Raw genomic sequence first — 25,103 nt, forward strand, 5'->3', positions numbered from 1 at the left:
AGTGACCCCATTGCCTTCTGGGAGTTGTAGTTTCTCGGGCGCTGAAGCCACAATATTCTGATAGCCCGAGACTCGGTTTCCCAGGAATCCAAGCGAGATTGAACAGGCCGGAATCCCGTGGAACTGGCGGGACGCTGCGGGAAAGGTGGCAGGTTATTGAAGCGTGTACGGATGCTGGAACGGTGAGCACTGGCCTCCCTAGGGCCGCGACCAGGCCAGTACCGTGCCTGTTTCTGCCACCTCCCCCTCCGGACCCCGGGTGGTGCCTTCAGTGTGTGCCCAGAGAGGCTGCGCTTTGCTAAGAGCTCGTGATGGGACGAGCCGCTGATGGAGATCCCCTGTCACCAGCATCTCCCAGCGCTCATCTATTGTCTGTCCACACTGTTATGATCTCATGGTTGACTCTCTCCTTAACCCCACCTAACCTGCAGCTCCACATCTGTGCACGCTAGGATACCCTTTAGCCACCCAGCTTCGCGAGGCCTCCGGTCCGGTTGTGAGTAGAGGCGCCTGGCACACAGTGGAGGTGAAAGAGCCCGGGAGGGCGGGGAGGGGTGCGGCATTAGGTACACCCCTCACGGCAGAACTGGGACTGCCTTGCTACAGGTGGGACGGATGTCAGGTCTTATGGCGGAGACAGAGGCCGGCTTGGAGGTTGAGGAACCCACCGAGGATGACACCCTGCCTTCTGACACCGTCTCCCTCAGCGACTCGGACTCTGACCTCAGCTTACCTAGTGGTGTGGAGGTCCAAGCGTTGTCCCCAGAGAGGCTTTCTGGGGAGAGCCAGGAGGACTCGGGCCCTGATGACCCTCCCTCGCACCCCACGGGCATTCCCACCACTGCAGTGCAGCCGTTCCACCTCCGAGGCATGAGCTCCACTTTCTCCCAGCGGAGCCACAGCATCTTTGATTGTCTGGAGAGTGCAGCCCGGCAGGAACCGTGCTCTGCTCCCCAAACCAGTGTGGTTGACAATTGCAGCTTCAAGCGGCCTGTGGCTCCCCCAAGTCAGACTCCAGCAAGAAGCTTGAGCAGAGTGCATGGGAACACTGACCCGACCAGGGTACACCCTGTCCCTGACTATGTGTCACACCCTGAGCGTTGGACCAAATACAGTCTGGAAGATGTGTCTGAAACCAGTGAGCAGAGCAATCGTGATGCTGCCCTGGCCTTCCTGAGCTCTCGAAGCCAGGCATCCCCCACAGACTATGTGCCCTTTTTCAACCAGGACCCCTCTAGCTGTGGGGAGGGAAGAGTGGTCTTCACCAAACCAGTGCGGGGCAGCGAGGCTAGGGCTGAGAGGAAGAGGGTCCTAAAGAAGGGGGTTGTGTCAGGTGCAGGGGGTGAGGCCTCAGTGGAGCTAGCCCATCTCGCCGGGCCTGAGGCTGAGGAATGGAGTGGCCACCAGGGACAGCCAGAGGTGGTGGTGCCTTCAGAAGCTGCCCGTCCTGAGTCCTCATCAGGCCCCATAGGTATGAAAACTGTTGGTTTCCATGGCAGCAAGAAGCGGAGCAGAGACCACTTCCGGAACAGGGATAGTAACCCGGAGGGGCCAGGGTCTGAGAGAGGACCCTCAGTTTGACTGCAGTGCCATCGCTCTACCTCCTCACCTGCCCAGTCCGGGTGGGACAGTGTGGGCTCTCTGTAGTAGGGATGTGTGGGCCTCAACTCTGGCAGAGACTGGGAATTGTGGGTCAGGGGACCTTGAAGGCCTTTGTGCCCCATTGTTTGGGGTGAATAATAAAGGTTTTGAGTATTTACTGAATTTCGTGAATTTTTCTCGGCCCCACTCAAGAGTTATGTCCAAACAGTCCTGGGCAGCTAACTACAGGACTGCATCTCTACCAGCCTCATCCTGCCTTCCCCACTCTAGTGAGGACCGCTGTGAAGGTTTGCCATGGGCATTGATGTTTGTCACTGGTAACCTACCCAGAGGGAGTGGGCTCGTAGCTGTGTTCAGCCTTGTGCCCCTGATGGTACTGGATGAGCATAATATGGTCCCCCTGCCCCCCAGAAACCAGTGCAGCCCCAGCACTGGGCCCGCACAGACCACGGGTTCTAGGAAGAGGATAAGTTGTGAGCCAGCAAATGGTTGGTGTCCGGGCTGTATGTCTCCAGGACTTGTGACCTCTGTATAAGACACAGCTGATGCTAGATCCTTCAGCTGAAGCTGGGCCAGGGAGGAAGAGAAGGATGCACGAGTGAGTATTTCATGTGGAGGCCAGGGACTTGGACCAAGTTAGCCAGCCTGGCCTGCTAAGCACCGGGTCTGCCCCAGTCTCTGTAGTTCGCCTAGAAAGGACCTGGGTGGTCATTTAATTTGAGAAGCAGTAGAAGGAACAGAGATGCTGTTCATTGGGTCAGATAACTCCATGTTCCCCAGGTGTTTGAAATGTTGGTTTAGCCACCCCTGTGGTCCAGTTTAGCTTAGTTGAGGTGGTCTACAGGCTTTATAGAAAGTAAAATAGCATTGGGTACCCTTGAGCAGTATCTTGGGGTTTGTGCCAGGACAATCACACAAATTATGCTGTGGGGGCTGAAGGATGGGAGCTGATTACAGTAGATCTGAGTCCTGCCCTCTAGAAGCTGGTCGGCTGATGGATGGATCAGAGGACAAGAAGGAAACCTCTAGTGTTTAAGAGGTTGGCCTCTTTGGAACTCAGGGTAAGACAGGCTAGACGTAAGTAGCCCCATCCAGGCAGATGGTATCCCATGTGGGACTTGGCCAGTTCCAGCTGTCCAGTCTTAGCTGGTGAAAGTTTTAGGTAGGACATGAGAAAACTTCCCCTGCTGGAGAGGACGCCTGGGGCTCCCAGATAGATGCCAAAGACATGAGTCTCATTTTCATAGGAAGAGGTGTCCAAGACATGGTCTGCGGCAAGGTCTCGGGGCTGCTGGGGGCAGGGGAAGGTTGATGTGACCCAAAACCTCAATCTGGCCAGGTCTGGAGCTCTAGGGCAAGTGGTTTCTCCATTTCAGGTGTCTGAGTGTGGCAAGCCAGCCTCTAGGTACTCCCTGTCTCTAGCAGAGGCTGGCTGACTCCTGCGACCACAGTTTTGAGAACCTGGGAGCAAGAAAGGGAGAAAGGATCCTTAGCTGGAAAGCCCCAGCTGGGGCAGGGCAGGAGTGAGACAAGGGCCAGGACATGGAAAGTGGTAAGGATAGCAAGACCAGTGCTAGGCAGAGCCTTGGGCACCTGTATGCCTCAGAAATAGTGGCCTGCGAAGGGTAGCAGGAACCTCTAACACAGATGGAGAAGGCAGGATCCAATATGCAGCCCGAAGCTTTTCTCTTGCCTTAATCTGGTGGCTGAAGGGAGGAGCCCATACCCATCTCATTCCCATAGCCTGAACCAACACTCACTTGAGTAGGTGCCTCCAGGAGCCAGTGTGTCAGTCATGGAGGACAAGAGGAGCATACAGTAGTTGGCCTAGAGAGAGCCAAGGGAGATACTGGGACTTTGGCGAGGGTTGTTGGGGGGAACGAGGGGGGTTGCTTTCCTCCCACATGATTGCCCTCCTACCAGGGCTATTCCTGCCCTGGGACTCCACACTCTGGACCAGGTTGCCCCATAGAGCACGATAAGGGGTGGTGACCAGATGTGGTGTTGAACCTAGGTTTTGTTGAACCAGTGTGCCCTGAGGTCTCACCTGTCCTGCCCATAATCTTTCCGCTCTGTTCAGGGTTAATGCTACCTACCCATCAGGATGCTGGTACAGGGCTGTGGTAGTTCCCAGAAGGGTGTCCCCACCCCAGGAAGAAAAGTGGACAGTTGAGTTGCTAGCTTGCCTGTGACTCCAGACACTTGATCCTCTTTTCTTGCTCTCTCAGACCCCCGATGTATTTGGCAATCAAGTCCACTCTGGAAAGCAGGCCAGCCGCAGTTGTGACACTTCCATGGCATTCCACAAGGGGGAGCCTGCCTGTCCTAACTGCTTTCTCAGGGCCTCAGTCAACTGTCGCCTCTTGCCCTACTGTCCTTCCAATCATTATCTGGGGCCGGTCTTTGGATTTGGAGCACTTCTGTACCCTCCAAGAGATTGAGATCCTGTCCCTGCTTGGAATTGACCACCAAGCAATAGGATAACCAGCAGGTCATCCCTATAAGCATTCAGGAACAGCCCCTCCACCATCGAGCACCGACTAGGGGTGGATCTTCAGACTTGAGAGAGGAGGAAGAGAGTCCCATCACAGAAAGCTGCCTACTTATGGGCTTATGCTCCCAACTCACACACATACACCCTCTTCCTAGAGCAAGAGAGCTGGGTCTTGTGACCCAGGCCTGCTTGCCTAGCTCAGAGGTTCTTTTACTGGCACTAGATGGTCTCACCCATCTTAAGACAGTTCAGAAAACCCCACCCATTACTGAAAAGGCTAGATATTCCCCCACCTCCATGTGTTCACAATGGGGAGCCCCTTCCAGACTTAACTGCCTCTCATAGCACCCAGCCGACCAAGATCAGCCCAACCCTGCTGCATGAGTTGACCTGCCTCCTGGCAGGGCCCCTTCTACGTCTCTGAGCAGCTCATGACCAGGAAGATGGCACCCGACAGCCTGGTCCTTACATGCCTGTTGTCTGGGGTCCCACAGGCTGCCTCACCTGTGTGCCGTTTTCCTCAGCACCTCCTCCTCACTGTCCCTCCTCCGTTTCTCCATGGTACTCAGGAAGTTCTCCTTTTGAACTGTTTCCCAGGTAATGATCTTCTGGTCCACGGGGTCAGGCAAGTCTCTCTCTGGCAATGTGGGAGACAGCAGCAAGCGTCGGAGAGCTGTGTGGGCTCTCCCTAGGCGCTGATGCAAGAGAGACCAAGGGCAGATGCCGCCAGGCAGAGCACAAGGTAGATGACAGAAATAAGCCCCATGCAGGGATCTCAGGCTGCAAGGGGACAGGCTGGCCTTGTGGCTGTCTAGTCTGTACCTGAAGCTTTGGTTAACCTGGCCTAGATGAGGAACCCCAGTCCCTTCTGTGATCTCCTCTGTCCGTTGGGACCCTCAGGAGCAGTGGCATCCAGCTTGGGACCTCACCCAGGTGTTGCTGTTTGTGCTGGGCTTCCTTCCTGAAGACCTGCTTGAGCACCAGGCTCAGGTGGCTGAGCAGGATGAAGGGCGGGGCCAGAGCCGGCCTTCCGTGGTATTCAACGATGAGGTGGTAGCGTTGAAACTTCCAGAACATGTCTGCATTGCCCTGCACCACCTGGAATGTGTAGCTACAGGACACATAGCCAAGCCCTTGCCTTATAAGCTGCTCTCCCTGCCACGAAAGCACCCTATCTCAACCTGACATCTACCTCCCACCCCACATGCAACCCCCTGTGTCTCATTTGCCATCCTTCATCTCACCCCTTCACCCCCCACTCCTTGTATGCCATCCCCCATTGCATCCAGTGGCTGTCCTGGGAACCCTTTCAGAAAGATGGAGGCTAATAGAGTTAGCTTTAACTATCAACTTGACACAGCCTAGAGTCACCTAGGAAGGGAACCACAACAGAGGGACTGTCAAGGTCATATGACCTGTGGATGTGTCTGTGGGCGATTAGATTAACGTAGGAGGGCCCAGCCCACTGTGGCCTGTGCAAGAGGTCTTGAGCTGTGTAAGAAATCTGGGTAAATATGAGCCTGAGTAAGCTAGCCAACAGCACTCCTCTGTGGTTCCTGCTTTGAGCTCCTGCCCTGCCTTCCCTCAGTGACAGACTGTGATATGGGAGTGTAAGTCGAAGTAAGCCCTTTCTTCTCCTAACCTGCTTTCAGTCAGTTATATCAAATCAACAGAAAGGAGGCTAGGATGGGTGTCTGCTCAGGCACATTCTCGGGTATGCTGCAGTGGAGTTTACTCAATGGAGGGGAGGGGGTGTTTACACAGCTCTAAGTCCCCAACCCTGTAGACTCACCCTCCTTCCTAACAGGACAGACAGCAGGGGTGGGCTCATAGTATGTCTGTACCTAGAGTGTTGGCCCTCTACTGCAGGTCCAGCCCAGTGGACACAGCAGCAAAATACTAGGACATGGGTTCTGTCTCTGTCAGCACCCCAAAACCAGCCCTACTAAGAGGGAGCAGGGATTGGTGAGGGCAGGTGGCCAGATGTGGAGGTAGGAGGGTACCTGAACATGGCGATCAGAAGGTTCATAAGTAGCACATTAGTGACGAGGAGGAAGGTAACCAGCAGGAGAATGACCAGCCAGTTGGCATAGAGATTAGGGCAGGAAGCTGAGCTGTCCAGCAGCAACGGGTGAAGAGAGCAGTTCACACGGGCCTCTGCAAGGCAAACAGACCCCTTCAGATTGGGTGTGTGGTTCCAAGCTGAGGCAAGCTGAGGCTGGCAGGGTGCGGGTGCTGGGTGGGTGGCCAGGGGCTTGGTTCATGTGGGGCTAGCTAGTTTAAGCACTAAAAGTCCCATTGTGAAAAGCCAGCCCTAGTTTCACCAAACCAAATGGAAAGTGGACCTGCAGCTTTCTAGGTATCTCTGCCCATAATGGGAGTACTCAAAGCCCTGGGCATCCCCCAAGGAGTCTGAGTCACAGTGCTAGCCCCTTATAAATGCCATCCCCTTTATTTATACTTCTCCCCTGGAGGGCCCCACCCTGGCCAAGCCTGCAGGGCAGCATAGGCTGATGTCGCCATCCCTCCTCCTGGCTTCATCCATGCTGTGTGCTGATGCATAACTGTGTAAGCAGGTGTGGGCATATATGCATGTGCATGCAAGTGGACCGCCTGTACATTTCAGTGACTTGCTATTGCTTCTGTTCTTCCAGCTCTCTGTCTTATGGGTGATGCTCTAGGGGAGGCTGCCTTGGGGTACAATTTTGGGATATTTGACTTTCAAGGTCTACCCGTTTGTACTGCCATCCTTATGACCTTGTCTCCCTTCCTGGGACAAATCCCTGCCTTGTTGCTCCAGTGAGTCATTATGACCAGTCAACCCATGTGAGTTGTGAAGTGTTGTATTCTAGGGGGGGGTTGCATTTAATCATCTGGGAGAGGCAGATCCTATCTTGCCCCCTCTGAGGCTGCTTTAGCAGTCACCCCATCCCCCAGCCTATGAATCTACTCCAGGTTCTGTTTCTCTGACTCTCTTCCCTTCCCTAGGTGCCCCAGAGGAGTGGCCAAGCCCTCCTTTGAAAAGCTGTAAATCCTGCCCGGGGTCTGAGAAGCTCTGCCTGGCCTGATTGAACGCAAATTTGACCCTGAAGCCCAGAGCCTGGTGGGAAAAGGAGGAAGTGTGTGGTGTAGAGGAGAGATGAGGACTTCCCAGGTCTCTATACCCCGCAGACTGGGCCAGAAAAGTACCCAGGTCTCAGTTTCCCTCTGAGAACAGGCATGTGAGAGCACAGGCCACTCCCAGCATAACAGATACAGTGTGTAGGGACTGTCAAGGCTACTTCATGGCTCACTCTGCCTGCCACATCCGTAGTGGTTCTGCTGACCCTGCAGTGGCCTCCGTGCCTAGACTAAGGACCGCCCTGCTACCCTTCTAAGCTGTCAGGTGGCCTGAGCCTGTTCCCCAATACCTGTGAATGAGAAACTGGAGTTGTAGTTACTACAGAACTGAGACCCCAGAGCTGCCTTGGCTAGGGTACTCACCTTCCTCTTCCTGGCCCCAGGGACTGGGGCCATAAGGCCATATGTCTGGGCGGGGAAGGGAGAAATAGGCAATGTCTGCTTAAGCTAATGGCCTAGAAAAGTGATGGCTCAGGTTGAGCAAACACCAAAGGCAGTGTGGTGGGGAGAAGAAAACAGCCCAGGGTATGGCTTGGGAACACCCCAATTAGAAGTTAATTTCCAGCCCTTCTGTCCCTGGAGGGCTTGGCTTGCTCCAATCTCACTGTCATCTGTTGACAAATATTCATCAAGTGCTATAATTGCTGACCTGGCCTCATTAATGGCCTCCCCAGGATGGCTGAGGTCAGGTTTCTACTGACCATCCAAATGGCATGACCTCATGGTTAGTTAACACTACATCCCTTGACACAAGCCAGAACACTGACACCTCCCCCAATGCCTGAATCTGAACCCTATCACTAAGCCTGCACATGTCCAGTAGTGACATATGGAGCCTCTGTCCTGATCCCCCACTCTCTAGGCCTCTTTCTGGCCTAATGAGCTGAATCCCTACCACCTTAGGTCCTCCTAGATCCCCATTCTGGATCCACTACCCACAAGACCCCTGCAGTAAGTACGGAGCTGCATTCACTTGTCGTGAAGTCCCTAGAATTTCCTTCAGCCATAACTAGGTGTAGGGCCTCGATTGAGGGGACACTGGTGATTACAGGCAAGCCTGACACCCACAGGTAACACACACAAGTTGAGGCCCACTACATCACTTGACCTCCCTAGGCAGGAAGCCAGCCCTGCATATTCAGGATCTCCCTGGCCAACTTCTCAGCCAAGGAAAGGTTGGGGGCTCCATGGCTGGCTGTGTCTTGCCCTACTCTGGATCTCAGCCTAGAAGGTGTGCGAGGCCTGTGGCCTAAACTTAGGATGCCATTGTTTCAGCCATTTTCAGCCAGCGACCTGGTGACTCAGAAGTCCCAGTGGAGGAGCACATCTCCTACAGCCCACTAGCCCATCAGCCCACCCTTCCTGGCTCAGCACGAACCATCAATTTCATCCAGAGGGATTTGCCCAAAGATCTGCAGGTAAGGCCTGTAGAGCACACGGCGGAAAATCCACTCCAGACGGCCATCGTGGGGGTGCAGCAGGGCCTGAGTGGTCACGCCATAGGCCACGAGCCACACGCTCAGGAAGAAGAGGAAGAAGAAGACATCTTTCATCTGCAGGAAGAGGGTCATGGGTCATGGATGGCCTCAGGGGTCACAGAGGGGCTCATTCAACCCAGGGTGGAGTTCAGAGAACTTACCCTCACCTAGGGTTGGAGTTCTAGGGTTTTTCACCTCAACCTAGGGTTAGAATCCCATGGGGGTCATCCCCTCCCAGGCCTGGGGTATTAGGGTTCTCACAATTACCTTGGTTGGGGGTTCAGTACTTACTCCGATCCAGGGTCAGAGGTCCCAGGATTCTCACTGCTACCCAAGGTCGGGATAGCACAGGGCTCACCACCACCCAAGGTCAAGGTCCAAGAGGGCTCACCCCATAACCCAAGTTAGGGTTCTGGGAAGCTCATCTCACCCAGGGCTAGGGTCCCATGGGCTGCCATCTACCCAAAGCTAGAGTTATAAGGGTCTCCCCTCTAATTGGACGAAGTTAGTAGGTCATGCCCATCCAGAGTCAAAACTCAGTGCCCTTCCCATCTATGAGCCAGTGTTCCTCTGGGCTCTGAAGCTATCCAGGGCTGGGATCCCAAGGGACTCACACCACCACCACCGCCGCCGCTGCCACCACCACCACCACCACCACCACAAGTTTAGGGTCACCATCCAGTGAATCTGGGTTCCCATCTATCCAGGGTTGGGTTCCCAAGAACCCACCATCCGCTCTACAATGATGATCTTAGGACCCAGCTGCTTGTGAATAGCAAAGATGTGGATGAGCCGAAGTGTGAACACCATGAAGTCAATGGCCAGAACAGTCCGGCCAGCCTCAAACACGGAGGGCACCATTCTAAAGAGGGACCAAGGCTGGATAAGGCTGCTGGTGCTGGTGTTCATGGAGGGCAAGAAGTTTTCCCCCAAGACACAAAGTATGCCAGTCAACTGGCCAAAAACCAGGTTCCAGGACCACACGGGTTTCAGAGGGCTAAGTAGGCCCCATGAACCTGCCCACCAGCCCACGTGAGGCTACAGACCTACAGGTGACACCAACAATGAACAGGAAGATGGCCACCATGTCACATTTGTTCCAGTTGTCTTCTACGTACAGAGTGAACTTCTTCACCAGACGGGTGTCCTCGTTTGTGAAGAATCCCTGGCAGAGGGAGAAAGCCTGGTTGCAGTACCAGGTCTCTCTTGGTGAGACCAGGGTGGAATCTGCATGAATCAGAGCTCAGTTTCCAAGTTAATCAGAATCAATTGATGACTAGCACCCACTGTATGGCTAGGACTGGAGATATCAATTGAAGAGATTTTAGGGATGAGTCTGGGGTCAAAAAAATGAGGTCAATCTAAACTTAGGGTCAGGATTGTCTGTGACTGAAACTCAGGGTCAGTTTACTTTGAGTGTCTGGACTTAGCCAGTGACTCAGATCAGGGTTCAGGGTCAGTTTACATTGAGGGTCTGGACTTAGCCAGTGACTCAGGTCAGGGTTCAGACTCTAACTAGGAAATCATGATCACGATCAATCTGGAGCAGAGGTCAGGGTTCAGGATGGAGTTGAAATCAGCTCAGGTTGGCTCTGGGACTGGAGCTCAGCCTGTGACCAGGACTAGGACCTAGAGTGGGTTGACAGAAGGGCTACGCAGTGGTTTTGTTCTGTAGATTAAGAAAGTCCTAGCTTACGCAAATCAGGTCCCACCCGAGGCACATATAACACAGCCTGAATTGCAGAGGCCAGGAGCAGGCCATGCTGACCACTGACCTGTCGGATTTCCTCCAGCACCAGTGTGAAGACCCAGAAATACAGGGTAACTTCCGACCCAGATGGCCCCTGGGGTGGTGGCCTGAAATCCACCAGCAGGACGTAGGAGAATAGGAAGAGGAATGCAAAGTACATGACCACATTCCCCAAGAACACAGTCACAGGAGCGCCCCAGAACTTCCTCCACCGTGTGAGCAGGAAGGCAGCTTGTGGGCCTAGATCGCCAGGAGCCCTTGGCGCCTCTGTTAACTTCTCCAATCTGTGTGAGTGCAGAGGACCATAGTGAGGAGGTTCCAAACCACAGTACCCCATGGGAGCCTGACTCTCTACCATGTGTCTAGCAGCTGGCCACTGCCTAGTGGCAGTCTTATTCTCCCTCCATCCTTCTCAGCATTCTCTATTCTTCTTAACCCTCTCCATCCCCTACCTTCTTGGCCCCACTCTGTCTCTTCTAGCTCATAGTCTTCCTCCATTTTTCTGCCCTCTCTCTTTCCAGACCCACTCTATCTTTCCATTTTCTAGCTCCTTCTCTCCTCTGCTCATTGCATCCTTCCTGCCCCCTTGATCCCCCTCACCGCCCCCGCCACCCCTTACTGGCCACCATGGCTGCACAGGAAGCTCTTTTCCATATCCAAACTGTCTGGCTCCTGCAGATCTTCCAGGTCCATCCTCTGCGGGGCATCCTCACTGCAACACAGAATATCCCAAGCACGTAGATGGGAGAAAGTACTGGAACCACAGAGAATCGGGGTGGAGGAGGGCGCTCACATAGCCAACTGGACATGAGGCTACAAGACGTGAGGAGAACGAGACTGGCTCCTGCCGCTGTCTAGGTCGACCTACCTGAAGGAGATGAGATTTGTGTAGATGAGGGCTGGGCAGGTGAAGGCACCCAGAAGTCGTAAGATGGGTGTGCCTGTGGCCATGTCTCCCCACCAGATCTTCGTCAGGAATGCCTAGAATAAAGTCACATGTTCTGGCTGCCTACCATCGCGCTTGCACTCACGTAGGGCTGTGTGCCTGAGATACGCTTTCCAGACCCTTCTCAAGGCCCCTCCTGGAGCACCTGCTCTGACCGAAGGGCACACTCTTCTCGACAGCCTATGTTTGATTGTTTTGCAGCCTGCCTGCCTTTTCTTCTTTTCTCTTTGAGGAAGTCTCCTATAACCCAGGATAACTATCATTATCAACTGCATACCTGAAGATGGCCTAGAACTCCCGGGCCTTCTTTTTCTACCCCCGTAGTAATAAGATTCCTGGCATGCGCCACAACTTAGTGAGTGCTGGGGATTGAATCCAGGTCTTTGAGCATGCTGGACACACTACTCAATGAGCCACACCCCCAGCCCTGTTGCAACCTTTCAATAACAGAATTATGGATTGGGGTATAGACAAACGAACTGAGAACAGGTGTTGCTGGGCCCAAGAGCCAAGCTAGGAAAGCATCCTTGATGGAGGAAGCTGAAATTCAGCCACTCTCCTCGTCTCTTCCCTATGTAGTTTGGACATGTGCTAAAAACTTCAGGCTGGGTCATTAATAGAGGTACCTCGGTGTCCTGTGTGATTAGCCTGGGTCCTGCCAACCTTCCTTGCCCCCTGGCTGTCCTTAGGCTGATCAGCCACTTACTTGCACACCATCATGGGCAAAGAAGGCCTTGGCATCGGCCTCAGTGGCCAGGTGCAGGCAGGTGGTCCTGCTCCAGCTGTGGTTCCTGCGCACCAACAGGGCAAAGGCACGGTCCTCACTGTTGCTGTAGCACTCTGAGAAAAGATCTGTGTGCAAAGTCAGCTACTGGGATGGAGTGCTGATGCCTTGTCCCTGGGGAGCCCCCCACTCCCCAGTCCTCTGCAGTGTATGTCCTGAGTACTTCCTAGGGTTTAGCCAGGCTTCCTATGCTACAAGGCCACTGAGAGTCTCCACCTGACCTCAGGGCCCTTCCCAACCTCTGACCTTCTCTGGCCCTTCCCCTTCTCCCTCAGGATTGTGAGGGCCTCCACTTCCTGACCAATTTCCATTCCCAGGAGGAAATGGTCTGTGTTCTGCTCTACACAGGAGGCCATGGGGGTTACCCTGGGCCACACCGCTATCAGAGGACCACAGTCTGCCTGTGACTCACCGAGGGCCAGCTGCTCATACTTGGCCTCACGCATAGTGCGGGCCACCTCTGCCTCTTTCTCCAGGTGGGACATTTCCTTGATGATCTTGCAGGCCGCCAGAGCAGCAGCCACACCCTCCCGGCCCTGGAGATGGAGATGGAGATGGAGATGGAGAAACAGGGTTTTAGGAGGTGGCCCAGCCATCCCAACATTCCCCAGTCTGCCTCTTGAGATGTCCAAGGGAGCCATGGACTCAGGTGGCTGCTCACCATGGCCCAGAAGTATGTGGCCATCTCATAACGGTTCTGCAGCACAGCCCAAAGGAACAGGTCCCTCCATGGGTCTTCACTCTTCCGACTGAGGTCCGGCAGCCATTTCTGGCCTGCAGGCCGCTTGGGTGGCCCTCTCTCCTGCAGATCAGGGCATCAACATCTAGGATATCTAGCACATGCTGGCCCAACCTGGCTCTACTTACCTCCATCCTGCGCCCATCCTGGTAGAAGCCACGGCAGGCGTCATGCAGGAAATCTTTGAGAACTCGGGAGACCTCATGGAGTGAAAAGGCAGGCAGACCAACGGGCAGCTCCCGGGTCTGCTGGGCACCCAGGCCAGCCAGTGTCAGCCGACCCTCCTCATGCTTACGCTCCAGCAGTTCAAAGAGGAGGCTCTTGGGGGACACAGAGTGGTAAAGCTGCTGCAGCCGCCCATAGGTCAAGAACTCGGCCATGTCAGCACCACTGTCCACAAAGAGGCGCACGAAGTCAGGCTTGTTGCTCACTAGGGCATCTGTCATCACCTCTTCCAAGTCACAGGACTGGATTCACTCAGTAGAGGGGAGCAGGACAGTAAAAGGAAGGGAGAGAGGGTAAACATCCTCCCCTGGACACCCCCAACATGTTCTCTGAAGCTAGCGCAGGCATGGGTCAGCGAAGCACACTGGCCTCAGGAGCCGGGGATAGGAAAGGTCTGGAGAGTTGACCTTAGGAGTGTTCGGACTCCCTCTGTCCCAGTCGGGACTTTGAGTGTTCCCTAGCGTCATCTCGACCCCCTCCAGTGCAGTATCTGAGACAGAATGGGCCCAGATGACACCCCTGAAATCCCACTACTTCAGACTTCGTGTATTCCCTGCCTGGTGTTCCCAAGTCAGGCAGGGGTGGGGAGTTGGAGGGGGAGAGCACCTTCCACTCCACGTCCCCATTGAAGATTTCACTCTTGGCAATGTCCACGCGATCCCAGGCCACTGCTAACTTGAGCTCATCTAGGTAGTCTTGTGCGTCTCGGCTGTGACTCTTGCAGGCTGTGGGTAGGGGTGAGTCCCACAGAGCTGGAGGGGAGGGACTAGAACTCTGTGACTCGATGGGGATCGGCAGCTGCCTTTAAACAGCAGCAAGAAGCATAGGACCGAGCATTCAGGGGCAACACCCCAGAACCGCCCTGAACATGGTCTGGTGAGGCAGAAGCGTGCTCTCAGTAATGTAGAACTTTGGCCAGCATCTTTTTGGCCAAGAACAGGGCAGAGATGTACATTCTCAAGCAATCACATTTCTTCTAGGGGGATTCCTGACACTTTCGCTGGAGGCCACAGTTATGGGCAAGCCCCAGAGTTAAGAGCAGCAGGCTTCTTTTTGCCTCTGTGGGAGCGTGACTCACTGAAAACCACATGTGGTCCTGTGTGTGTCTTCCTGGGCCTTACTGTCCTGGGAAGGGGGACGACTAAATCCAGAGCTGCCCCGTTGTAGTCTTTGCTGACTGTGAGTTTGCTCTGTAGCCAATTTGCTCTGCATCCGCTTGAGCAGCCGGTCCTCCTGTCTACCAGGTAGGAGCTACCACATCTGGTTTGTGTGGTGCTGACATTGAACCCAGGGCTTTGTATGTGGTCCGCAGACATTCTACCAAATGAGCCACACCCCCAGCCCCTAGAAGCCTGGGCCGTCTTAGAGTGGGCCCTTCCTCGGGTGTGTCCCCATCCCTTCCCCAGCACTGCCTCTCCCAGCTTCCAGCCTGTGCACACCTGCTCCAGGTCGGCCCTGCTACATGGACAAGCCTGGGTGGTGATCCAACATATCCACCCGTGGCTGCCTGAGTGGCCGGACCCATGGAACAGTTACACAGTAGACATTAGAACTCAGCCATAGAAAGGAAGGACTTTTGGGCACGGGCTGACATGGGGATGGGTCTGTGGGCACCGTGCTTCAAGAAGGAAGGTGGGTACAAATAACATGGAGTGTAATTCCGTTCATGTAAAATGGCCCCAAAACTCACATTCTTAGACAGAAAGCAGGGGACGAGGACCTGGGGAGGTGTGTGTGTGGCGGGCGTGGGTAATAGAAAAATTCCAGAACTGGGGCTGGTTACAACGCCCTGAGGCTAGATTATAAGCTACTGAACTTCGTGAATTTGTGAATCGTCTTTCCTTCCTGGGAAGGGCTGACAGGTACCCACTGCGAGCACTGCTAAGTCCTGCGGCCTCCGAAGGCAGGTCTATTTGGCTCACCTTTCACAAGTGCCTTGAGGATGACGGTGTCCAGGTCCTCGGAACCCTCCTGCTCAAAGTCGTACACTGTGAGCAGGTGGGGGTGTGCAGCAATGTTCTGTAGCTAAAAGCAGGAAGAACGCTTGCGGTCTGAATACGTCCTAGAAGGGTCCTCAGATGGACCACTTTGTCCCTGCTCACCCACAAGCCTAGCTCAGGACTGCCCACAGATGGACCAGGCTAGCTGTCTAGTCTCTCTGCTACACAAGGACCCAGATAATTCCGAGATGCATAGGAGGAGAGGGTACAGGCTAGGCCTGTGGGACTTTCAGGAAGAGCATCCCCACCCAGGGGAGGCCAGGAGGATAGAGGCAGAAGATGACTGTAGCAGCCCCCAGCAGTACGCACCAGCTCTGTCCAGTGTACAATGGCTTCCCAAGAGAAACACTCGCTTGGGAATTTCTCTCTGAACTGCTTCTCGGTCACCTGGGGCACCAGGAGATGAGGCTGGCCCACCAGGGCAGCGAGTACATCAGCAATGCCCCCAGAACCTGCCAGGATCAGCCATGGGGCAGCCTGCTCCACTGCCCTGGACATCCTCTGGGGAGTCAGACAAGGTGACACCCAGATAAGCTTAGAAGGTGCCTCAGCCCTCCACACCACCCTGTAGGTGCCCAGGAAAACCATCATGTCGTTCAGGGCTTCAGCTAGCGGCTTCTCCCCCAACCCCACCCTGTCCTTACCTCTAGGGTGCTGGGGTCACCATTGACTAGCAAGCAAAGGACAGGTATCTGGATGCTGCTGGTACCTGTGGACAGAGCAGTCATGAGACCGTTGGATGCTCAGAAAGTGAGAATTCAGAACCACCCCTACTTCAGACATCCCCAGGCCTGGCAAAAGCTTCCTTCCTTCTCTTTCCTTCTTTCCTTCTTTTCTTCCTTCCTTTTCTTCCTTCCTTCCCTCCTTCCTTTCTTTCCTTTCCTTCTTAAGATTTATTTATTTATTATATACGAGTACACTGTAGCTGTCTTCAGACACACCAGAAGAGGGCATCAGATCCCATTACAGATGGTTGTGAGTCACCATGTGGTTGCTGGGATTTGAACTCAGGACCTCTGGAAGAGCTGTCAGTGCTCTTAAACACTGAGCCATCTCTCCAGCGCCCCCCCTTTTTTTTAAACTTGGGGTCTGATAAAGCCCAGTCTGGTTTTGACTGTGGAATGTAGTTTAGAATGATGATCCCCTGCTCGTATCTCCAGAGCGCTAGAATTACAGACAAGTGCCACAGTGACTGATTTATTCTATGCTGGGGATTAAGCCTAGAGCTTTGTGCACAAAAGGCAAGCACTCTACTAACCGAACTACATCCCCAACACACAGTGGCTTTCCCCCCACTATAGTTGCTTAGAAAGTGTGCGAATAATATATTAACAGACAACATTTTTTTTTTTTTTTGGTAAAGCCAGTACACTTTAACAGTGGAAGGTGAACCCAGACAGTGTATCACATTCCTGAGCTGTTGGCCCAAGACTTCATTCAACCTTAGATCTGCATTGTCCGGAGCTGTCATGTGACATTTTAAACACAAAAGGAACTTGAAAGATATGAAACCTGGTTATACCTGCCCCATCCCATAGGCAGGAACACTGAGGCTAGGTAGTCACTCCACCAGCATAGAATAGAGTTGCTCTGTGTTGTAAGAGACACACTGGACCAACAAAGGGTCAGAAGCTGGTGGGAGCAGCCCCAGTCTGCTGTGGTTCTGTGGAGGCCTTTGTGGTATCAGACACAGATCTGTTTCCACTGTTAAAGTGTACTGGCTTTACCAAAAAAAAATATTGTTGCCTGATAATATATTATTCTCACACTTTCTAAGCAATGATATAGTAGCTTATAAATAGTTTGTCCTTTACTATTTTCCTAGTTTCTCTTTCACACCCTCCATTAGCCACAGATGTATTCATTCCCTCTGGCAATTCTGCCCCCTGGTGGCAGTGAAGGGAACTGCACCTCTAGGAAGACCATTGGCTAGCAGAGTCTGCAGCCAGAACAGTGCCAATTAAAACAGTGGCATCTGCCCTGTAGTCTGGCCAGGATGTGGCTGCGTAGCCAGGGCCACATTGCTCAGCTATGTCACTCTCCCATCCCACACTGATGGCTCTTCTTCCCAGGCCTCGTATGCTCAGGCACGCAGGACTCCCCTTTCTCCTTCCTGGAAGGCCTTTCCCACTCTCTCCATGAAGTTTTTACTGATGTGTGTCATGTTTCTATGTATTCATCCCCAAGATGCTGCTCTGGGCAGCTAGAGCAAGCCTTACCCCCATAACCTGTCCTCTGCTGAGAGATGTGCTTCTCCAGGCTCAGCTGCAGCTCTGCCAGTCCGTCGTTCCCACTCCCAAGGGTGCCTGGCTCCACGAGGATGAAGTGGGAGAGATTGCTGTCCAGAGGGCAGAGGGGTCCCTGAGTGCTGCCCTCATCTGCTGGGTAGTGGATGGGAGTATCCTCCTGTGCCAAGGAGACATGGAAAGGCAGAGACCTCAGGAGCAGCTTGGGCTGGGCCTTGCTGGGCTGTGCACGCCATGCTGAGGCCCTGGGTGAAGCTTCAGCAAGGCCTCAGAGTCCCCACCCCTCAGGCAGAGGGAGGCTGGACTGCTGGGCTGGGGGCCTCCCTGGAATGAGTGAACCATGGAAACAGCTGGGGCCAGGGCTGTGCAAGCTCCACCTTCTAGACTCTTCTGGGCTGGGGTCCAGACTTCACCTCAGTGGGGCCTCCTGGGCTTCTCATTGGTTATGCTTTAGCAGTCTACAGGGTGGGGGATGTGTATGAATACCATAGAGCAGAAGCCACCTGGCCAGGGCTTGCTGGGATTGAGGACAGCCGTCCAGCCAGGCTGGGCCCAGAGTGTTATCGGTCTGGCTCTCCGTTGGGAGTACAGCAGGTTGCCACCCTTATCCCTGAGAGATGCTGCCACCTGCTGGGAAGTGCTGGGCTCCGTGGAACATATACTGCAGCCCACCCTTGTCTCCCACCTCTCAATCCTTTCAGGGCCCCTGGGGGTAGCACAGTTCTTCAGCCCATCGACAGCTTCCTCTACCCACCCACGCCCACTAAAGCCTATCAGCCACGGTCCCTTGAACCTGTCACTAACCTGGACACCATCTAGAAGTTGGCGGTGAAGGATTCGGTCCAGAGAGGCCATTCCGATGGCCACCACACGGACCTTGGTGGACGTGCTAGCCAGAGAGTGATCACGTACAGCCTGTCCAACATGGCGTGCCAGGCCCACATGGAGGGCACTGGTCAGGATCCAGGCACCTGTGGGAGGAGGAGAGAAAGGTCCTGGAGTCCTCACAGCTGGCTGACCAGGGAATCAAGTAGTGGGAAATACTTTTTTTTTCTTCCCTCCAGACAGGTTTCTACAATGCAGGCTATTCTGAAACTCATGAAATTCCATGCGTTCCACGTACCGGAGGCACAGTACGTACCACCATGCCCAGTTACAGGGAGCACTTTGAGGCTGATGGAAATACTAAGGTTCAGGGAGGCTCTGTGTGTGGCAGACAGTGACCTTTTCCAAGATTTGTCCTAGCAGCCCTGTAGCCTGTTCTGGGCAAGGATCTGAATGACAAGGTTCTCACCTGCATCTGACCATAAACTGTTCCTTTATTATAACCACTTCTGCAGTGAGAAAGACTCAGAACTTCCAACCCTCTTGCTGGGTATGTTTGTGCATGCAGGGCACCCGTGTCAGGGGGCAGGTGTATGTGGAGGCCAGAGGTGCCACTCACCTTGTCTCTGTAAGATAGTCTCTGATGAACCTGGAACAAGTCTGGCCGGACACTGGCATAAGCTACAGGAACTTGTCTGTTTCCGGTAGCAATGGGACTACAAGCACACACCCTCATGCCCAACTTTCTGTGTGGTTGCTAGAGACTAGACTCGGGGTCTTTAGTCATTGAGTTATCTCACTATGTTGGTTAGTTTTAATTTCGCTTTTAAAATTATGTAAGTGTATGCCCATATGTGCATATGCGTGAAGCTGCCTGAGGAGACTGGAGGTGTTGGATCTCCCCGCAGCTGGGATTACAGGCAGTTTCAAGCTGGCCTAACCTGGGTGCTGGGAACAGAACTCCAGATCCCTGCAAGAGCAGCACACGCTCTTACTGTTGAGCATCTCGTCGCTTAATTTTAATCATCAACTTGACACAAGTCAGAATGACCTGGGAAGAGAGTCTTAGCCTAGATCAGTTTGGCCAGAGGGTGTGTCTGTGGTGGATTGTCTTGGTTGTAAAGTGATGTGGGCAGACCTCATCCACTGAGGGCAGGGGGAGCCTTACCTGTGCTCTGAGCTGCTTTCACCAGCCCCTTGCGCAAGACATCCCGAAGCCAGGACTTCATAGCAAAAAGCCGTTCCTCGCCCACCAGGGACACCACCAGGTTGGGGGCTGGCAGGTGCCACTCGGTGAGCAGGAGTTCAAAGAGCATGGAGGGGGCCACATTGCTTGGCACCTTCACAAACTGTGGGGTAAGGGGCTGGTGGGTTCCAGGGGGTAGACAGCACTGAGTTATGGGATTCTGATCATGGGGGAGGAGACTAGGCTCATGGAACAGGGTAGGCCACAGGAGGGCGGGCTTTAGACCCTCCCTCCTTGGGGCAAGTCTTCTGTGTGGTATGGCCATTGCAATATATCCTCCCCCTCTGGGTGGACGGTGAGGTAGGAGCCCTGAACTTGAAGGTTCCCATTATCACCAGGGCAGGAAGCAACTCTTGATTTTTGCCCATCTAGTCAGGGTCTCTGCACTCAGCTCATAAGGAATGGACGCAGGGTGAGTAAGTCCCAGTATGGGGCTTTAAGGAGGAAGTAAGACGTGGGGATTCCAGGCATGGTGGATTTCACTCAGGTGCATATTGCCCTTACCTTGCTTCGCTTTTTCCCAGACCCTCCGAAGTTGACCTCTCCCTTGCATAGGACTGGCTCCCATCCATCCCCAGTATCTGGGGGGCTTCCAGGACAAGAGCTCTGGGCCATCGGCATTGTGACTTTTCTGTGGGACATACAACGGACCTACAGGATGGACTAGCCACCCTCTTCCCCTCTTCATAAGGAAGACCCATCCCAGCTGAGGTAGCTGTCCATCTGCCGGTCCCATCTGGGCTCCACCACCTTCCTCTCAGTAGCTGAAACTAAAGTCAGGCTCCTTCTCCTCCGGGGATGGGGTCACAGCACACCCACCTGCCTGCCTCTGTTTCTCACACTTACCGAACTCCGGGCATCTGGATTCCAACACCCTCGACACAGCTCTCCAGAGGCTTTTGCAGAGGGTCTCCTGGAAACCTCCAAAGACAGTAGGGAATTCATTTTCACAACCCATGGGAGCCACACCTTGGCTGCTCCAGACAAGGTTGCAAGTTTTGGCCTGGGTAGTTAGGCGAGAAGGCATGTGATCCAACACAGATGCAAGGAGGCTGGAAGGACAGAGTGGAGAAGAGGAGGGACCCAGGTGGAACTGGAAGTCCAGGGTAGGGAGGCAGAGATGATGGCTAGAAAGGGGAAGCAGGAACAGAAGGCAGAAAGAAAAGCCAGGAAGGGAAGTCCATGGAGGGTGACAGGTAAAGAGGGCAAGGGGGAGAACAGGAGGAAGCAGGGAGAGAAAGACCCTGCCAGGCGCTTCCCTCCAAGTTCCCACCTTGGTAAATAGAGGACAAAGAGGCTGCCTGCGGCATCTCTTACCCTGACTGAGCTCAGATTCTTTCCCACCCACCCAGCCAGGCTAGGCCCCTCAGCCCCACCGTTCACTCCAGTGACTTGAGTGGACTAGCCTGGGCTATGCAGCTGGGTTCCCTACAGATCTGTATTTCTTCGATGACTGGCAAAAAACCTCTACTGTACATTGTGGCCCTGTCCTCACCATACCTTGGCTCCTGAAGGCAGGTGTCCAAACAGGGAGGAAGAACATGCTGGAAGGATCTCTGGCTCCACTGTGGGTGGAGATCCTGTCTGACTTGGGACAGCTCTTTGCATACCACTTCCCCATGCTTCCCAGATCAGCACGACTGTCCCATGTGCCCAGCTCTGGGGTGCCTGCGTAAGAGCACTTCAGAACCTACACTTTTTACAGGGGGGAATACCTGTGCACAGAGGGGGCTGAGAAGGAGGGGATAGGGCAGTATAAGTTGTGAGAGGGCTTATTCTCTGCCTCTTGTGGCTAACCTGGACAGAGCTGAGCCAAGGTACCCCCTTACATATCACTGGAGCCAGCATGGTTATGGTGTTACTCCAAAAGGAAGTGCATCTCAAAAGATACAACAGACCCCTAATTCCCGGTACTGTGCACATGACCTTCTACAGAAGTTCAGTCTTTGCAGATGTGAGCTGATGTTTACCTCTGATGAAGTTTCTGCAGATGACTGACTCATAAGAATGTCCTAGTTATGGAGGTTGAAATGTTTCAGACCCATAGCTAAATTTTCTCGGGCTGTCTTCAGTACCCATTTACTACTCACTACGACTGTCCGACCTAACATCCATCTACCAGGCAAAAAGCTTTAGCCTGTATTCGCAGCAAACCTCAAGCTTCCACCCAAAATGTCCTCAGACAGCATCTGAGGCCTATAGCAGAGTTCCCCTCACTTAGCTGTAACCCACCTACCTGGTCATCCCACCTATGTGTTTGATAAATGCTTTGACTTCCTGTTGTCCTTTGTTCTGTGACTGCAAAGGTTAGTATAACCACAGCCACAGTGGAACATGTCCCTTGGGGTCTCGTTAGCCCCAGTCACTCATACTTAGCTCAGTATAAACTAAGTCTTGTTGCGTTTGGTGCAAGAGCACTGTTTCCTGTTGTTGTAGGTGTAACTGGGATGTGGTAAGCCGTTCTGTGGAGTAGGATACACTCTTCTTCTGAAGCAGGTGCGGGGATAGGAAGGGAGAACTGGAGGTAGGACCCTCGGAGGCAGAAGAGGTAGGAAGGCTACTCTTTGTAGCTTGTCTGGCTTGGGAAGATGAGGCTTCCTGGGGTCTGCTCTAGATGGTATGGCTGGTTTGGGTTTGTTTGTTTGTTTGTTTGTTTGTTTGTTTGTGGCTTCCCTTATCTGGTGTACTGCTTAGCTTTTTCTGTCAGCTTGACATAAGCTAAGGTCATTTGGGAGGAGGGAACTTCAATTGAGAAAACGCCCACATCAGATGTCCTATAAGCAAGTCTGTGGGGCATTTTATTGATTAATGATGTACATGGGAAGATCCAGCTTACTGGGGACAGTACTACCCCTGGGCAGGTGGTCCTGAGTTCTATAAGAAAATCAACTGAGGAAACCATGAAGAGCAAGCTAGTAGCATGTCTGTCTTTGTGGACTCTGCTTCAGTTCCTGCCTCCACATTTCTGCCTTGAGCTCCCTTCATGGTAGACTGCATGGTGCAAATGGAAATTAACCCTTTCCTCTCTGAGTTGCCTTTGGCCATGGTATTTTATCAAAGCAGCAGAAAGCAGACCTAGGAGGACACCTGGGCCTCGCCTTGGCCTTTAGACCAAGAGAGTCATGTTACCCTGATTTTCCAGTGTGTGGCCCTATATGAAGGTAGCCACCATGGGTCACTGTGTGACCACAGTAAAGTCCCCTCCCTTGTCTCTGGTTCCTGTAATCAGGCCCAGCTCCTTGGTTCCTTGGATCCCCCACAGCCCATCCTGCCCCAGTTGTGGGAGATGTAAATTCACCCCACCCACCCTAGGAGTTCACACCCAGGGCCCTTGCAGGACAAGATTTGAATAAGGTCCTCCAGCCATGGGAATAAACAGCTGATGGGTTTCCTGTAGGAACCTGCCAAGGGTCACAGGCATGTCCCTGTGTGCCGGAACGAGGACTATAAGCTGGGAGGCCTGACCCAGCTGAGATGCAGTCCTGAAGTGTTAGGGACAAAAACCCAAAATCCAATAGCGGATGGGCTATGTGGCCTTTCCGAGGGCTCTGAGGACATCTTTCAACTCCCAGGGGCTCCAGGCCCTTTGTTTATAGGCCTGTGGCCTGTCCCTGCCTCTGTGGTCAGGGACTTGTGTCCGGGCATGTCTGTACTCTCCTCTTCCTATAAGAACCCCATCAGTGGGACGGGGCTCCCACCTTCCCTTCATCTCATCTACAAAGACCCTGTTTCCAGACAAAGCTCTCTTCAGGTCCATGTGAAAAACACAATGCTAACAGGAAATCTCACTATTGGGAACAGAGTCCCCAGTCACATCTGGACACGTTCTCTGGAATAAGAGAGGTAAGTCAAGCTGTATGTGTGCTCTGGGTTGGAGTATGGGAGTCATGTTGCTTGTCTTCAGTCTTTGGACTGGGGATGAGACTGGACCGCCCATTCTTCTTCCCACTTAGTTCCCTGTGGGAAAGTCGTGGACAGTCTCATTTTGGCTGGGGAGAGGAGTTCTCTGAGGCTCCTGAGTCTCTGGAGATTTCTTTTCCAAGGTCTAGGCCCTAGAGAGTGCCTTTCAAGATGGGGTTCAACAATACACCACCCACTCATGGACAATGGATTAGATAGACCCTGCAGGTCACCTTGCTTTGTTTCAGTATAGACTGGATAGATGGTCCAGACTCCTGGATGCCATGGAAGGTGGATGCAGCACCCAGGAACTGCCAGGCCTTGCTCTCCTCACCAGGCTGAGGTGGAGGGGCATTTGGGCAGGAGCCAAGCACCAGGCAAATGTGGCCACAAAGAGGGAAGGCATGCAAATAGGATTTGCATGTGCAGGTGTCTGGGTCTAAAATGCCCCCCTTTGCTGGTGGGTTTATTTGGGGGGGGGGTGAGCTACAAGACTCTGATCATTTTCCTATGCCAGAACTCTGAAAGGCAAAAACCAGATACTTAAGACCATGGAGGCTCTTACTAGCTGAGACAGTCATAGAAACAGCCTGAACTTCTCAGCCCCTAATATGGGAAGAGCCCAGAGCATGACAGATCTGGCACCCAGACCCTGGGGTCCTGAACTTATTTGTCCCTAAACTCTGTGCCAGCTTAGAGCGATAGGTGGGTAAAACCACAATGACAAGAAGGTCACGGCATGCAGCAGGCATGAATTGGAATGGCATCCCTCATCCTCTCAGTGAGGCGACCTGACATTCCTGACAGAGCAGAACATAGACTCAACTATGAGGGGCTGTGTCCCCACCCCCGCCCCCTCCCCCAGCCCCTGAGCTCCGGCTGACCTTCCGAGGCGCTGTGGCAGATGTAATCTCCAAGTCTGAGGCTCACAGTTTGGATTGCTCTCCATCCAGACCCTCCCATACAATGGGTAGCCCCTTCCCTTGCCCATAGTAGACCTGTCCCCCTGATGCCATCCCTGATAGAGCTGAGGAAAGAAGAGCATGAGGTAGGAATGTGGCTAGAACATGGCTCCTACTTGCCCTTCCTACCTGCTCAGCAGAGGACTGGGCAATTTTCTGGCCCCATTCCCAGTGCAAGCTGACCCTGGTGTGAGCTTACCTGTCTGTTCCTTCCAGACTCCTGGCATGTAGCTGCTGGTACTGAATGTGGGAGCCACTCACCTACTTCAGGCTGTGTTCCTCCCTTGCTCCCCCCCCACACCACACCCAGCACCTGGCAGCCAATGATGTCTTAGAAAGCTGGGTGTGAGTGAACATAGGGTACCACCCAGCCACCAAGGGTCAGGTTGGTGCCATTGGTCTGAGAGCACATCCAGGCTGGCCAGGAAGCTGTACCCACTGTTAAGAGGGGTTAGATGAAGCATGGATCCTGCCCTTTTCTCCATGGGCTCCACCCAGCACAGTCAAAGAAGGCAGCCTGGGTGCCTGCGCTCTAACCTCCTCGAGGTCAGAGGACAGATGGGAATTCTGCTTAATTTCTCACCAAGCCTCAGTTTCTCTAGTTGAAGAAACAAGGACTGTCTCAAGACCACATGATCCATGAAAGGATGTCCGGCAAGTTTTCCCAAGGAGGATAAGCAAGCAGGTGAATTGTTCCCTGGTCCCAGGAGGTCTGGAGATGTCTGCTCTGATCTGTGGTATGCCAACATCCTGGGGAATCCTACAGTGTGGGTGAGCTGAGTACTG

The 25,103-nt window shown here is 53.5% G+C and overlaps 2 protein-coding genes across 7 annotated transcripts; one reads left to right on the plus strand and one right to left on the minus strand.

Annotated features, from left to right (window-relative positions):
* The first annotated feature begins 64 nt into the window (after nucleotides 1-64).
* On the plus strand, nucleotides 65-1,764 carry Tssc4 (tumor suppressing subtransferable candidate 4). Of its 4 annotated transcripts, none has more exon segments than NM_001310046.1 (3): nucleotides 65-182; nucleotides 432-526; nucleotides 607-1,764. In NM_001310046.1, a coding segment is annotated over 1 exon segment (966 nt). In that variant the 5' UTR covers nucleotides 65-182; nucleotides 432-526; nucleotides 607-615; the 3' UTR covers nucleotides 1,582-1,764.
* Nucleotides 1,765-2,430: 666 nt separating this feature from the next.
* On the minus strand, nucleotides 2,431-24,605 carry Trpm5 (transient receptor potential cation channel, subfamily M, member 5). 3 transcript variants are annotated; one of them, XM_087577480.1, is made up of 27 exons: nucleotides 24,517-24,579; nucleotides 24,240-24,382; nucleotides 20,302-20,376; nucleotides 19,960-20,086; nucleotides 19,378-19,558; nucleotides 18,189-18,355; nucleotides 17,358-17,544; nucleotides 15,783-15,847; nucleotides 15,448-15,639; nucleotides 15,061-15,163; nucleotides 13,745-13,863; nucleotides 13,042-13,380; nucleotides 12,836-12,976; nucleotides 12,587-12,710; nucleotides 12,097-12,242; nucleotides 11,313-11,425; nucleotides 11,064-11,156; nucleotides 10,470-10,728; nucleotides 9,741-9,859; nucleotides 9,424-9,556; nucleotides 8,595-8,769; nucleotides 6,100-6,253; nucleotides 5,026-5,207; nucleotides 4,601-4,733; nucleotides 3,789-3,861; nucleotides 3,363-3,429; nucleotides 2,431-3,063 (listed from the first exon to the last, which is right to left on the minus strand). In XM_087577480.1, exons 2-27 carry the CDS (start codon nucleotides 24,344-24,346, stop codon nucleotides 2,975-2,977), a joined length of 3,663 nt encoding a protein of 1,220 aa, XP_087433606.1. In that variant the 5' UTR covers nucleotides 24,347-24,382; nucleotides 24,517-24,579; the 3' UTR covers nucleotides 2,431-2,974.
* Nucleotides 24,606-25,103: the final 498 nt, after the last annotated feature.

The sequence above is a fragment of the Rattus norvegicus genome, chromosome 1, assembly GCF_021556685.1.
Source record: "Rattus norvegicus strain SHRSP/BbbUtx chromosome 1, alternate assembly SHRSP_T2T, whole genome shotgun sequence".
Lineage (NCBI taxonomy): Eukaryota > Metazoa > Chordata > Mammalia > Rodentia > Muridae > Rattus > Rattus norvegicus.

Bases quoted from the DNA above. Each gene is read 5' to 3' on its own strand.
- Tssc4 (XM_087573504.1), top strand. From the start codon at position 616: ATGTCAGGTCTTATGGCGGAGACAGAGGCCGGCTTGGAGGTTGAGGAA.
- Trpm5 (XM_087577480.1), bottom strand. From the start codon at position 24,346: ATGGGCAAGGGAAGGGGCTACCCATTGTATGGGAGGGTCTGGATGGAG. The intron at 12,711-12,835 runs GTGAGCAGCCAC...CTCCATCTCCAG, and splicing joins CCACATACTTCTGGGCCATG to GGCCGGGAGGGTGTGGCTGC. The intron at 3,430-3,788 runs GCAAGCTAGCAA...GGCTCTCTCTAG, and splicing joins TCAAGTGTCTGGAGTCACAG to GCCAACTACTGTATGCTCCT.